At 40.0% G+C, this 16,071-nt stretch overlaps 1 protein-coding gene across 5 annotated transcripts in view; it reads right to left on the bottom strand.

Annotated features, from left to right (window-relative positions):
- Positions 1 to 16,071, bottom strand: part of LOC110198225 (PALM2-AKAP2 fusion protein) — a 267,027-nt gene that overhangs the window by 34,295 nt on the left and 216,661 nt on the right. For all 5 annotated transcript variants that reach the window (XM_078152851.1, XM_078152853.1, XM_078152850.1 and 2 more), the window contains one exon: positions 5,666 to 8,090. In XM_078152851.1, the coding sequence (XP_078008977.1) occupies positions 5,666 to 8,090 (2,425 nt within the window). The remainder of the gene's footprint in view (positions 1 to 5,665; positions 8,091 to 16,071) is intronic.

Here is a 16,071-nt window from a genome sequence, read left to right as displayed (position 1 = left end):
TCACGTACAGGTAAAAGTGGCAAGTCTTAGCAACTGAGTGAACATGGGGGGGGCAGAGTGAGGGAGAATGAAGAGTCAAGCATGACTATGAATTTGAAAACTTAGGGGACTAGAACTGTCTTAAAGAGGAATAGGTTTAGGAATAACTCTGAGGTGTCTGGGGACATCCAGTTGGAAATGTCTAACAGTTGGTCACCTGGAGGGGTTGGCTTTTATGAGAAAGGACACTTCTTTATGGAGTAAAGTATGGAACAAAGGAAGACAGAATGGGGGATAATATCAAGGGGTCTTGAGGCACAGAAGAGGAGGAGGAGCTGACAGTAAGAATGCCACCAAGTTTTCTGTCCAGTATGAAGTGAGGTGGTCTACATAGGGTGGTGGTGTGCATGGGAGGCTTGAAGAGAGTAGAGGAAGTCTGAAACAGCCCTCTATGTGTAATGTCACAACATATATAGGAATAAAAATATTGCCTTGCTGTAATGAGATCTACATAACATAAAATTATAGCAGACTCAGTACAGTTATGTGTTTTCTTCCAGCATGGTTCAGGAATACATAAGCAGGAAAGAAAGGTGGGTCAATGGTGGAGGAAATAAAGATTAGATTTTGGCAAGCCATGAGTGAAAATAGTCAAAGGTGCAAGGGATTCAAGGATAGAGGACGCTAGCTGCTTAACTACTGTGTTAAGGGAGGAAAAATGAAGCAGAGAAGGGGTGATGGTCTACTAGAGCAATGATGGGTGGAGGCCAGCGAAGACGAAGAACAGAGATGAAATGATAGGAGGTTATGCTCAGATACAAGATATTCAGAGTTCTTATTCAAAGGTGGTGATGCTAGAATCAAGTATGTGGCCGCCTTTGTGAATGGCTGGTGGAGTGAAAGAGAAAGGTCACTGGGAGCTGACAAAACTGATTAGCTGGGAGGCCAAATCGTGTGAGGGAATATCAGCGTGTACGCTGAAGGCTCTTAGTATAAGGGACAGCGGTGACGGCCGTGAGGTTGGTTACTGAATTCCTTGAGAAGGACCCACTGTACAAAGGCAGCATGGCGAGAACTACGGCTAAATAACTGCTTCTGTGCAAAAAAGATTGGTGTTGGGTCCGTGAGCTAAATAGGAGCCAACCACGTGATGTGGCAGCCAGAAGAGTGGATATGATCTTCCGTGTCACTCAGAGAAAAATAGCGTCCAAAACATCTACTCCATCCAGCGCTAAGCGGACTGTGTAAATCTACGATGTTAGGGCTAGTTCTGGGCACCACATTTTAGAAAGGACACTGTTAATTGGACACGTCAAAAAAAAGGTGGTGATAAGGGTCTCTGGGACCATCCTGTATAAGGATTGGCTGAATGAACTTTAGCCTGGAAAAGAGATTTTAGCAGGGATGATGATTGTAGCTATCTCATATCTGAAGAGAAGCTACGTGGAAGACATCTGTTCTGTTTGGTCTGAGAGAGCAAAACTGGAAATAATGATCAGAGAAACAATGGTGAAGTGTGACTCCCACCTCTTGGCAGAGAGATAGTGGTAAGGGGCAGCTAGGTGGCAGAGTGGATAAAGTCGGAGTCAGGAAGACCTGAGTTCAAAGACGGCCTCAGATATTTTATTAGCTGTGTGACCCTGGGCAAATCACTTCAACCTGTATGCCTCAGTTTCCTCATCTGTACAATGAGCTGGAGAAGGAAATGGCAAACCACTCCAGTATCTCTGCCAACAAAACCCCAACTGGGGTCATGAAGAGGCTGACATCACTGAAAAACTGAACAGCAACAGCAGTCCCGCTGTGAAATGGGCTGCCTGTTCATTTGTAGAAGACAGGGTGGAGAAGACTCCTGTTTAGCTGAGGCTGCACTAGGATCAACTCTGAGTTCCCTTCCAAGGCTGTGACTGAAGTTCTTGCCAGTAAGTTTTCTTTCATTTGTTTGCCATCACTGACTTCAATAGAACCATAAAATGCATCTAGTACTTGACACATTTTGTGCTACTGAACCATGATGCAAAAGGGAACAAGAATGCAAGATCTTGTGACATTCTGAGAAGATTTTCCATGCTGTAGGTGCTAGAGATAAACATTACACTGTGTTATAGGGCATGGTGGTGTGGACCTATAGTCAGTCCCTGCTAATAATGGGGAAGCTGAGGCTGGGAAATCACGTGGATTCAGAAGTTTTAAGCTGTAATAGGCCTAAAGCTGGCTGGATTTCCACACTAAGTTAGGCAGTACCCTAGGGGGAGGAATCTAGTGAGGGTGGAGTGGGTACCAGGCTGCCCAAGGATTAGCAATGAGGTTAGCCTTTGCGTAGCTGCAGCACTTCCAGTCTCAGTGAGATAGAGAGGCAATCTCTTCCCTCTCCCATCCCCCAAAATGTGTATAACATCAGAGTTTTTCAATGTATTGAATGGTTTTGCTGACTTTTTTTTCTAGTTCTTTGTTACAGGGATGGTTATTTTGGAGGGTGAGGGAGTAAGCTATAGGTGAAGAGGCAGGTGATACAAAAACAAGAGAGAGCAATAAAAATCTACTTTAAAAAGAATACAATGTGTGGGGGTGTAGTATTAGTGAAATTTATAATCTGATAGGCCTGCCCAATTAGGCATCATTTTGCAATGTGAATGCAGCAGGTCGGAAGGTCATCAACTTGGCAATGAAAACTAAGTGTCTATAACAAAAACAGCTCACATTCATAAGGTGCACTATAATTTACAAAGTGCATTACACACAGTGTGTCCTTAATCCTCTGCAAAGACCTAGTGAGGCAAACTGGAATTATCATCATTCCCCTTTTTAGATGAGGCATTTGATGCTGACTTCTCTAAAGCTATAGAGTAGCAGGTCCCAGATTTCAACTCAGATGTTCTAATTCCAAATTCAGTGGGCTCTACACTATACCACCCCATCTCCACCTTACTGCAGTTATCATTCAGTCGATTCAGTCATGTATGACTCTTCATGACTCTATTTGGAGTTTTCTCTAAAGACACTGGAGTGGTTTGTCATTTCCTTCTCTAGCTCATTTTACAGATGAGGAAACTATGGCAAATAGTGTGAAGTGACTTGCCCAGGGTCATAAAGCTATTAAGTGTCTGAGGCCATCATTTCTAAAATATAGAGAATTAAGACAAATTTATAAGAACACAAGCCATTCCCCAATTGATAAATGGTCAAATGATATGAACAGACAGTTCTCAGATGAAGAAATTAAAGCCATCTATAGTCATATGAAAAAAATACTCTAAATCACTATTTATTAGAGAAATGCAAATCAAAACAACTCTGAGGTACCACATCACACCTATCAGATTGGCCAACATGACAAAACAGGAAAATGATAAATGCTGGAGAAGATGTGGGAAAATTGGAACACTAATACATTGTTGGTGGAGTTGTGAAATGATCCAACCATTTTGGAGAACAATTTGGAACTATGCCCAAAGGGCTACAAAAATGTGCATACCCTCTGATCCAGCAACAGCACTTCCAGGGCTATATCCCAAAGAGATCAAACAAATGGGAAAAGGACCCACATGTACAAAAATATTTATAGCAGCTCTTTTTGTGGTGGCAAAGAATTGGAAATTGAGAGGATGCTCATCAACTGGGGAATGGCTAAGCAAGTTGTGGTATATGAATGTAATGGAATACTATTGTGCTATAAGAAATGATGAACAGGCTGACTTCAGAAAAACCTGGAAAGACTTGTATGGTCTGATGCTGAGTGAAGTGAGCAGAACCAAGAGGACTCTGTACACAATAACAGCCATGTTATGCAATGACTAATATTGTTAAACTGAACCCTTCTCAGCATTGTGAGGATCTAAGACATCTCCAGAGGCCTCGGGATGGAAAATGCTGTCCACATCCAAAGAAAGAACTATGGAAGTCGAATCGCTATCACTCATTTTTACCTTCTGTTGAGTTTTGTTTCATCTTTCTGATGGTTCCTCCTATTGGTTTTAATTTTTACTTACAACTTCACTAATGTGAAAATATGTTTAATGGGTATGTAAATGTAAAGCCTGTATCAGATTGTGCGCTGTCTTGGGGAGGAAGGGGGAGAAAAATTTTCAACTCAAAAGCATATGGAAGTGATTGTTGATAAATCAAAATAAATTAATAAAATTTTTTTAAAAAAGTGTCTGAGGCCAGATTTGAACTCAGGAAGAGTTCAGGCCCAGAATTCTATCCACTGTGCAACCTAGATGCCCTCCTGTATCCATATCTGTCAATTTGATACCTAGTCAACCATTCTTCCTGAATTGAGCTATTTATTTGGGCACTATATTTCTAGGTAAGACATTAGAAAACTATATCAAGAAAGTCCTCATGTCTTTTGTTATGCTGGCACAGGTAAGACAGCATTGAAAGCTGGACCAAACAAAAGGCCTATAAAGTACAATCATACTTATTTGACACTATTACACAAGTATAATATATGAACCTGCAATGGCTGTTATATTCAGATTTTGGGGAAAAAGTCATCAACAAAAAACAATTACAATCAACATTAATGACCTATCCAAAATGTTCCAGAAAGATTGAGGAGTTCTGGTTATCCATGGGAATTTTCATCTTATTTATCTCTAATCATTTTTTAAGATTGGTAGTAAAAAGTAATTAGATGATCTCCATACGTGAAAGTGATTTCTTTATGGTGATATAAAGATAGACATATTCTCACAAGATTTACAGAAAAAATGCCCCATCACATACCAAAATCAATGTGATATACTGAAACATATAATTATGGCTAGAAAGTGATGGTGTGAAATCTAAAATAGGTTGGACTAAACTTTCACCAGCATCCAGGAAATAGAGTTATGGCCACCAGGGCAAAGGTCATTAACCACAGCATCCCCTCATCCCCTCAATCTGTGGTCTGGACTGTAGGTCCCTCTCATTCATCACTTAACACTAATGCACACAAATAATAGCACCTTAGGATAAAAAGGACAAAGAACCAAAGCAAGTCACATGAGACACAAACAAGAGATTGGGAAGAATGCTATTTTATCACACACAACTCTTCAAGTTTGCTTTTTACAGAGTCAAGAATCTATTTTCTTGTGCAGAGGGCATGTAAGCATGAACTTACAATGATTGATAAAAACCAGTCTTGGAGTAATTGAGTTGATAAGAACCAATCTCAGAGTAATTGAATGTTAAAGGATGTATTCTTGCTAGCATTTTATTTTCTATCAAAAGCAATAGAGACTATTTTTAAAAGAGAGCTTAAAATGGAATCAAGCTTTCTTCATTCTAATGGAGACCACTTGTCCAATGTGGGACTCCTTCTCATCAATAGCCTCAGCCTCAGGGGGAACCAGATGGTAACGAGTACAACACTCCTTCTGTCAGATTTCCCTAACCCACCACCTGCTCACGTCCCAAGGATCTCCCTTTTCCAAGGAATGTGGGCCTTGGCTGCAGGACAGACATAGATGCTCAGACCCAATGCCATCAGCCTGCTGCTGCCCCCTTAAGGGCCTTTGCATCCACCCTGTATCTGAACTCTCTCTCTTTCCTTTAAGTGTAAACTGAGATCTGGGATATTTAGCTTTTTTATTTGTATTCCCATTACTTAGTACAATATTTAACTCACTGTATATGCTTAATAAATGATTTTTTAAAAAAAATCCCTTTCCATATTCTACTTCAAGACACTTACCTGGTGCTGTTTTGTAGCATACTGCTCTGGAGGGCAGAGTAGGGGCATTCTTCACCCTGGGGCTCTGTGTTGTCTGTAAGACTTGCCTCTGCCTCTTCAGTTCCTCTTCTCTCTCCTGGGCTGCTCGAATCTCTTCTTCTATCATGGACAAAGTCCTCTGCTTCCTTGACCTTAGCTTAAAGGGTCCCACCGTCACCTCTGATTCTTGAGTGGCCAAGAGGGAAGCTGTACTCCTCAGCTCAGCTGCCTCTGAATACTTGCTAAAGTAGCTACCTTCTGGCCTGCTCTCCTCGATGTGAACTGGATGAACAGGATGAATGACGGGGAATTGCTGGGGAGCCATCTCTTCCCTGAGTTCTCTGTCTTCGGCTGTCATTATCTTTGGTAACACATCTCTTTTTTCTTGAACAGGAGAAGACACTTGAGGTGGTTTAAATGTGCTCTGAGGCTTATTTGAGCTGGGAGCCACTGCCCCAACTTTGTCCTGGGCTTCCCCTGGGCAAGTCTTTTGTTCAGCTGGGTCCTTGTTTGCTTTGGAAACTGCTCTGTCAGCCTGCTCAGCTATGGCTTGTTGGATGGCATTCTGCACCAGAAGACCAGCATGATATTCCAGTGGGTCATCCGCAAGCAGGGAATCTCCGAGCATAGAGGATGGGGAGTAGAAACCATGGTCGCTGAATGACTTGGACACTCCTTCAGCTCGTCCCTCAGAGGGCATATCAGTCTGGGGGGTCTGGGGCAGAGAAAAATCTGTCAAGGAGTTTTCCTGAAGGGCATTCATTGTCTCATTGGATGCACCACTGTCACTGAGGTTGTCCATGCTAAAGTCATTGGACAGGGTTTCCAGCACCGTGGTGCCCTGAGACCTCACTGACAGCTCCTCCAAACCGGAGTCCAGCTCCTCTGGGGGAGAAGAGACATAGACTGATCTCGTAAATGGATCTAAGATGCCAGGGTCCTCATCCTTCACCACTGTGAAGACAGCCCGGGCACTTGTAAACTCACCCTCCTCTGCCCACAGCTTGGCTGACGGCACATGTTTTGAAGCGTCAATACAGGGAGATTCCTTTTCTGGGTTAACTGTACTGTTCTGGCCTCCTAAAAGCTGGTTCTCTGGAACACAGGAGCCCTTCTGTTCCTTAGCTGCAACTGTCCCATCATCCTCCATCCGCCCCACAACTGGAACTGGTCTTGTGATGGCGGATGGCTTATCTGAGTAGCTGGAACCCAAAGGTCTATAAAAGGGTTTGATGGAAAATAGTCTGGGTGCTCCCTGGCCTCTGGCTCCTGCTTGCCTGGAATTCTCCATCAACTGAAATTGCTTCCTCGCAGCAGAGAAATCTATTTGCTCTGTGACAACATCCTCCTTCAGACCACTGGATGGGTCTGGAAGTTCAAAAGGGCACACTGTCTGTTTAGGGGAAGCTGGAATTGGAGAAGACTGCGGTGGCAGCTGCTGCTGCTGCTGCTGTTGTTCCTGTTCCTGCTGCTGCTGCTGCCTCCTCTCCTTGCGTTCCTTATACTTTTTATGTGACTCTAGTGGCTCATCATCCAGTTGCTCCTCTAGGGTCTTCTCCTGGGGGGGGTTCCACCATTTGGCTGCGATAGCAGGATTTTTTTTCACTGCTTGACTCCGGATTAGTTCTCGCCTCTCTTTTTCTAGCTCCAGCATCTCTTCTGATGGCCTTACTTTTCGGACCCTGTACATTTCCTTCTCGCTGCTGTCATCCTCAAAAAGTCTGGATGGCTTCTTATCCTCGTGGAAGGCACGCAATTCAAATTTCGCTTCTTTCTTCAGAGTGGTGAGAGTGGTCTCCCCATCTCGAAAAGACCCTTTTGAACTGGTTGAAGAACTGGGGCTCACAGGGGCATGAAGGCCATCCCCAAGTACCTCCCTCTGCCCATCTGGAGAGTGACCATTTGCCCTGAGGGTTTCTGCCATGATTTCACCTTGGCTCAGCTCGATGAGAGGAGGCTGCCTGCCAACAATGAGTACTGCTTCCCTCTCAGTGGGTTCTAAGTGGTTTGTTGTGTGAACAGATGGAGCTGGGCTGCCTACAGTGATGGTCACGCTGGGCTCTGGTGAAGATGTCCCGTTGTAAGTCACATCAGCAGCGGAGTCATAACAATTGGCCTCTAACACTTCATCTAGATACTGGATCTCTCTAGCCACCTCATTATCCAGGGATTCATGGTGGTCTGAGATGAGGCCATTATGAGGTGAATAAAAAGGGGAGGAACTGTCCATGGAATGTGATGCTGAAGAAACCCCAGAAACACTTTTACATTCTGCAATGGGGATTTCAATTTCCATGTTCTTGTTGCTGGGGGGAAGAATGCTGGTGGGAGGTTCCAGCAGATTGGCACTATAGTGATCTCCACCTTTTGTCAATCTGATGTCATCCTCAAGAAGCTTGTGAGGTTTCTAAAATAAAGAGAAAAGAAAAAGAAAGGCCTGAATGAGATGCCTCCATTATCTGACTATGCCACATAATTTTGTAGAAGAGCTGCTGAAATGGCCAGAACATTTTTCTCCTTCTAATCTTTCAGTCATCCCTATTTTTTGCTCTCTGTGGGAAAATAGATATATTTGAGACATAAATAATATCCAGTGTTTTGTGTACATGAATTATATATTAGATCTAAGACTTGAATAGCATTCAAATAGTTTCATGGTTTAAGTATTATTAACAGGAGTTAATAATTTGGTTAATATTAGTTAATTAGCTAACTTCATAGTTTATTGGTTAAAGAGCTAATGTTTCAGTTGAAGGAAATTTAGTGTGAGGCAAGGGAAAAGACCACTGGATTTTGAGTTAGAAGGCCTGGGTTCAAACACTGCCCTGGCACTTACTATCCTTGGGGCTCTGGGGGACTCACTCAATCTCTCTAGTCCTCAATTTGCTTATTTCTGAAGTGAGGAGTTTGGACTAGATAAGTTCTCTAAGCTCTTTTCAATTCTAAATACATGATTGTAGAAGAGTAGTTATTTCTTTGAGAAATCTTTTCTTTTTCTGAATAAACACAACATTTCGATACAGGTAGAAAGCCAGAAAACCAGAACATGTACATGAAACCACAAATATACTGCATACACCTTATTCCTTTTAATAGAGACAGTTAAGTGACACAGTGGACCTGGGTTCAAATCACTTATTGGTTCTGTGACCCCGAATTTTATAAGGAGGATTTTGTTATTCTTTTTACATAATAGTTCCAGGATCCTAGATGGTATTTCCCACGAATTACTGTTGAAAACATGTCTACCACACTTGCGCAGTGAAATATAGGGATGACATAATGTACGCCTGTGCTGTGCTAGGTCATGACGAAATTGTTAAAGTTAACCTGTGAGCTTAATGTTGGCAAGATGCCTTCTTTGTTGTCCTATAAAGCAAGTGGGCCCTGGTCAGGGAGTGGGGGACCCCTTTAGGGGTGAATGCACAAGCTGGAATGCTGTGTGCGTCTTGATTGGCCCCCATCAAGGCTTGGGAGGGGGAATCTGTGTGTTTGCCTCAACCGGAAACCCATAGAGGCTTGAGGAAAGTGCACTAGTTGTACTTGTCTTGATTGACCCCATCAAAACGGAGGGGTTACTGCCCCCCCCTTCACATCGATGCCTGTGAGAAGGGTTGTTAAGGAATGCTGTAGAACTTGGTGCTCCCATTATCAGCAAACTCCCTTTGAGAAGACTAGACTAGAATAAGCTTATTTAACCTCTTATTATGACTCCATTCCTGTCTTCCTGTCTGACCAGATCAAAAGTGAACCTGCTAGCGAGAGAGGTGCTAGAAGCCCCCCTGTGTCTCCTACCTAAGAAATGGCGTAGTCAAGTGTGTTTACTTGTCCAACACTAGGGAAGTCACTTCACTTGTTTCCTAGTCTGTAAAATGGGGATGATATCTACATCCCATGGTTGTGGTGAGGATCAAATAAGGTATTTGTAAAGTGCTACATAAATGCCAGCTATCTCTGTTATTATTATTTAACATACAATAAATTTAATGTGGTAGTACCAACACAGCCCAGCTTATCTGTGTCCTTCCCCCCTCCCTACCTTGGGTTACCTCTATGTATTTTTTAAAGATTTCACTGGTATGCTTTTCTTTGTTCCCCCACAACCCTTGTTTTTTTGTATCATAATCACTACTCCTTTTACTCTTCTCCACCCCCTGTTAAAAAAAAATGCCTCCATTATAGCAAAAACATAGTCAAGCAAAACAAATTTATGTTGAAATGTTCATATCTGGAAAAGTATATCCCGTCGTGTCCCTACAGTCCATCACCTCTCCACCAAAAGATGGAAGGCTTGCTTCATCAGGCTTTTCGAGTTAATGATCAGTTATTGCACTGTCCAAAGTTCTTAAGTCTTTCAAAGTTATTTCTTTTACTAAGTTGTCATGATATAAATAAGTCTCCTGGTTTGGCTTACTTCACTCTACATCAGATCATACAAATCTTCCCAGGTTTTCCTTAAGCCACTCTTTTCATTATTTCTTAGGACACAGTAATATTCCATTACCGTCATGGACAATCATTTTTTTTTAACCATTTCTCAATTGAAGGGCACCCTACTCCCTTTTGTTTTTAGTTCTTTGCTACAACAAAATGAACTACTATAGACATTTTTACACATGGCTCCTTTTTCTTTGATCTCTTTGGAGATATGTAAATATTTCTATTTCTAATTTTTAAGAAGGGAAAGTAATTCTGGAAAACTGCCACCCCAAGTTGGGGTAATATAATATAGTTCTACTATCCAAGAAATATTTTTAAATGGGAAGTAATTTTTAAAAATGTTATATTGTTGTTATTTGTTATGTAACAACATTCTTTTTCTTCAAATTCTGAGTTCCAAATTCTCTCCCTTTTCCACCCACTGAGAAAGCAAGCAATCTCATTATTATATTATATTACATATATATATATATATATATATATATATATGATTATGTATATGTGTGATTATAACTATACAGGTCCGAAGTCATGTGAAACATCTTCATGAAAACCAATTATAAATATTTAGAACAGATGTCATCAATACTATTTGCTGATCTCAAAAGAAGTGACACAATTCAAGACCGACCTTCATAGACTTGCTGATACTTGCAAAGTGGGATACAGATGTAGTTTTTATTTTCCTCACTGTGAGAAGAAATGCCACTGAGTTTAAAAATCATAACCTCTCAAGAAGGTCTAGCCCATTTTTGTCTGTGGAATCAGACCCTTTTTATGAGCTAGATTTAATGCAGGAGGCAAGGAATTTAAAAATGCCACCCAAAAGAAACCATCTGAAAATAGCACAAGGTTAAAATGAATGGTCCCTTTACATCTAGAGAGCCCTTTTGACCTTGCTCTATTTTATATATGTACTGTTAATACCAAAACTCAAGTCACTAGACAAAACTGTTCTGTTTTCCCCTCCTTGCTAACTTTTATGGTCATTATTTTTAGTAGCAAATCAGATTACAGGGAGGAGGGCCTGCCTGTAGTTTCTAAACTCTTCCATGTTTAATTATTTTAAATGTTTGGTTATATAAGCATATTCATACAAAATAGTGCTACTCAATATACTAGCAGTTTTCTATTATTCTTATTTCTATTAAAATTTGTATATTGAGTTTTTTGTGGTGGTTTCTCACAGGGGAATGAATAATTTTTAAGATCAGTTTTCATCCCATGTAATTTTGAGATTTAACCTGAAGATATATTTTTAAATTCCAAGTCTAATTTCTCCATGTTAAAGGACACCAAAATATCTGTGTGGTAATTACAGAAACAAATTCAGTTCTTTGAAGTAGGCCCTCCTCCCAAACCCAAAATGTATCTCCTATCCCATCTAACTTCATTTTCTCTTTTATAGGGTTTTTAGTGTCACACGCATTTATTACCCACGAGTTCAGGCAAATTTTATGAAAAAAGAAAAACTGAGCAAAAACATCTGACCCATAGTGTGACCACAGATAATCATTGAACAATATTCTGTTTTAACTAGTCTTTTGCCTCTCTTTCTGTAGCTATTATAGAATGGCTCTTCTTGAAATACATCTCTAAAATTTTATATACATATATATATGTATATGTATTGTATATGTGTATATAGAGTGTATATTTCTTTATATAGAAATTCCCTATATTCTGCATAACAAGACTTTTATCAGTGTAATTTTATGCAGATAACCTGTTTAATCTACTATTTCTCATCTAATTCTACCTTTGTTAATTTAATTTATGCAAAAGCTTTTTAATTGTGTAGTCAAAATGGTCTAGTTTGTCTTTTATGACCTCTATTATCTCATTTAGTTAGGATTCTCTTATTAGGCAGCAAATATGAACTACTTGCCATTCCACTTCCACAGCTGTTAGAAGTCCTGCTCTAGTTAGGACTTATGTTCACTGTGAACAAATCAAGTTCATAATTTTGTGCATTGATGGTCGTCTTTTAAAGCCTATAGCACAAATCAGTCAGTCAATCAACTTATCAGCAAATGTTGTAAAGTATCTACTGTGTACCAAGACATTGTTGATGGATACAAAGACAAAAGTGAGTCATTAGGAGCCAAGATGGCAGAATACAGGCAGCAATCCAGATGAATTCTCCCAATAATATCTTCCAAACAATTTTAAAATAACTCCTCAAATCAAATTTTGCAGTCATAGAGCCAACAAAGGGTCAGAGCAAAACATTTTTCCAGCCTGAGACACGGTCAGTAGGAAACATCTGTGTTACTGGGAAGTGGGGTAGCCTGGGGCAGCTAGATGGCATAGTGGATAGATGACTTGGTTTGAAATCAGGAAGACTCATCTTCATGAATTCAAATCCAACCTCAGACATTTACTAGCTGTGTGACACTGGGCAAGTCATTTAATCCTGTTTGCCTCAGTTTCCTCATCTGTAAAATAAGCTGGTGAAGGAAATGGCAAAACCACTCCAGTTATCTTTGCCAAGAAAGTCTAAATGGGGTCAGACACAATTGAAATGACTGAAACAACTGTACAAGATGAGCAGCAGCAGTAGTGGGCCTTGGGGTGACAGCAGCCGCTGCAATTTCAGAAGCTCTCACCCCAGAGACAGTACAGGAGTTGAACAGCTAAACAGAAGGAGAATAGAGAGGACCATTCGTTGGCACTGGGTGAAGCTGGCACTGATTGACTACTCTATTGCCCATAGGCAATTCTGGGTTGTAGTTCCAGGGTAGAGAGGAGCACTTGTGGTCAGTCACAAGGGAGCAGGGGACCTGGTCACAGTTCTAAGGCAGAGAGTGGTGCACTAGTGCTCAGGGCTTCAGGAGAGAAGTGGACCTTATCACAGTTCTAGGGCCAAGAGGAGTGCTAGAACTTTCAGATGCAAGGGGAGCAGGGACCTATGCTGGGTAAAGACCAGAGCACAGACCGAGAGAGGAGTGACCACACCTCACCCACCTTGTAAGCACTGAAAACTTGCAAAACCTAGAATTAACACTCAAAACAGGAGCACAAAAAAGGCTGAAAATTGGAACAATGTCTTCCCCATTCCCAGGTAATAGATCGTAAAATGAGGAAATGACAACAACAACAAAAGACCATAAAAAGTTGTTGTGGTGGCAGGAAAGACATAAATTCAGAAAACGACAACAATGGCTACAACCAAGGCCAAAAAGAAAAAAGCTAATTAAACACATGGCCAACAAAAAGTCCTGGGAGAGTTAAAGAAAAAGATAAAAGTGGTAGAGGAAAAAATGAGAAAAGAAATGAGAGTGACACAAGAAATTTATGAAAAGAGAATGAATAGCTCGGTAAAAGAGACACAAAAAATACTGAAGAAAGTAACACCTTAAAAATAGAATTGGCCTAATGGTTAAAAAAAAAGGCACAAAAATCCAGTGAGGAAAAGAACTCTTACAAAAGAAAAATAGGTCAAATGGACAAAGAGGTACCAAAGCTCACTGAAAAAAAAATAAGCCCTTAAAATTTAGAATTGAACAAGTGGAAGCTAATGACTCCATGAGACATTAAGAAATAAATGAAGTCAGAAGAATGAAAAAATAGGAGAAAATGTGAAATATCTCATTGGAAAAACAACTGACTTGGTAAATAAATCAAGGAGAAATCATTTAAAATTTATTGGACTATGTGAAGGCGAAAGTTAAAAAAGAAAAAAAGAGCTCAGACATTTCCAAGCAATTATAAAGGAAAACTGCCCTGATATCTTAGATCCAGAGAGTAAAATAGAAATAGAATCTACTAATCAGCTCCTGAAAGAGATCTGAAAATGAAAATTCCCAGGAATATTCTAGTTAAATTCTAGAGTTTCCAGGTCAAGGAGAAAATATTGTAAGCAGCCAGAAAGAAACAATTCAGGTATCATGGAGCTACAGACTGGATCACAGAAGAATTACAAGAATCAGAAGGCTTGGAATATGATATCCTAGAAGGCAAAGGAGCTGGGATTACAAGCAAGAAAAATCTACACAGCAAAACTGGGTGTAATCCTTCAGGGGAAAAATAGATATTTAATGAAATAAAGGACTTTCAAGCATTCCTGCTGAGTAGAAAATTTGACATTCAAACACAAGACTCAAGAGAAGCATAAACATGAAGGACAATTTATAAAGGACTCAATAAAGTTAAACTGTTTATAGTTCTATATTGATAGATGATACATGTAACTTCTAAGAACTTTGTCATTATTAGGGAAGTTAGACAGAGTCTACATAGACAGAGGACATGAGTGTGAAATGAGTATGTTGGGATGATCTAAAAACAAATAATGAAGGGGTGAGAAAGAGGGATACACTGGGAGAAGGGGGAGGGGAGAAGCAGAATGGAGAAAATTTTCTCCCATAAAAGAGGCATGCAAAGAAGAGGTTTGTATAGTGAAGGAAAAGTGGGGTACGGGTGGTAGACAATGCTTGAACATCACTCTCATTGGAATTGGTTATATGAGGGAAGAACATATATGCATACTTAGCTGAATATAGAAATCTGTTTTACCCAATAGGAAAGGAGGATAGGAAGTGGATACGGTGACATGGGGATGATAAAAGGTAGGGGAGATTAGGGGAGGCAGTGGTTGGAAGAAAAAAAAACAGACCTTTGAAGAGAGACAGAGACACAGAGAGAGACAGGCTGGGGGAGGGGGGGAGGGAGAGAGAGAAGGATAAACAGAAGAAAATAGGATTATGGAAATACACAGTTGGTAATGATAACTGTGAATGTGAATGAGATTAGCTCACCAATAAAACTGAAGCAGATAGCAAAATGGATTAGAAATCAGAATCCAATAATGTGTTGTTTACATGAGATACATTTGAAACAGAAAAACATAAGTTGAGTTAAAATAAAAGGTTAGAGAAGAATATGTTATTCTTCAGCTGAAGTTAAAAAAGAAAAGGATAGCAATCATGATTTCAGACAAAACAAAAGTAAAAGCAGACCTAATTAGAGGAAATTAAGAAGGAAACTACATCTTGCTAAAAGGCACCATAGACAGTGACAAAAGATTTTAGGGCAAGTTTCTCTGATAAAGTCCTCATTTCTCAAATATATTGTGAACTACATCAAATTTATAAAAATAAGAGCTATTCCCAATTGACAAATAGTCAAATGATATGAACAGGTAGTTTTTTTCAGAAGAAGAAATAAAAGCTATCAACAGTTACAAAAAAAATACTCTAAATCACCATTGATTAAAGAAAAGCAAATTAGAGCAAATTGGACATTCCACCTCATGCCTATAAGAATGGCAAATGCTGGGGCATCTAGATGGCACAGTGGATAGAGCACTGGCCCTGGATTCAGGAGAACCTGAGTTCAAATCCTGCCTGGGACAGACACATAACACTCACTAGTCACACAGACTCTGGGCAAGTTACTTAACTAAAAAAAAAATGGCAAATGCTGGAGGGTATAAGGAAAAATATGTATACTAATAAACTGTTGGTGAAGTCGTTATTTGATCCAATCATTCTGGAGAACATTTTGGAACTATGACCACAGAGCTATAAAACAGTTCTGTTCTTCGACCCAACAATACCACTACTAGGTCTATACTTGAAAGAGATCAAAGGAAAAGGTCTTCTATATGAAAAAATAATTATAGCAATTCTTTGTTGTGGTGACAAAATATTGGATATTGAGGATGCTCTTCAACTGGGTGATGTTTGAAGAAGTAATGCATTTGATTGTGATGAAGGACTATTATGCTATAACAAATGATGAGAAAAAAATGGGATGATTCATATGAACTGATATAAAATGAAGTGAGAAGAACTGGGAGGTCATTGTTCACAATAACAGTAATGCTGCAATGATGATCAACAGTGAAAGACTTAAATACTCTGATCAATACAATGATACAAGATAATTCCAAAGGACTCATGATGAAAAAATGCTATCCATCTTCAGAGTGCACATTGAAGTAC

Source organism: Phascolarctos cinereus, unplaced genomic scaffold (assembly GCF_003287225.1).
Source record: "Phascolarctos cinereus isolate Bilbo 61053 unplaced genomic scaffold, phaCin_HiC Scaffold_4;HRSCAF=312, whole genome shotgun sequence".
In the NCBI taxonomy this organism is placed as follows: domain Eukaryota; kingdom Metazoa; phylum Chordata; class Mammalia; order Diprotodontia; family Phascolarctidae; genus Phascolarctos; species Phascolarctos cinereus.
The sequence above is the reverse complement of the archived record's forward strand: the minus strand, read 5'-3'. Positions and strand labels throughout refer to the sequence as shown.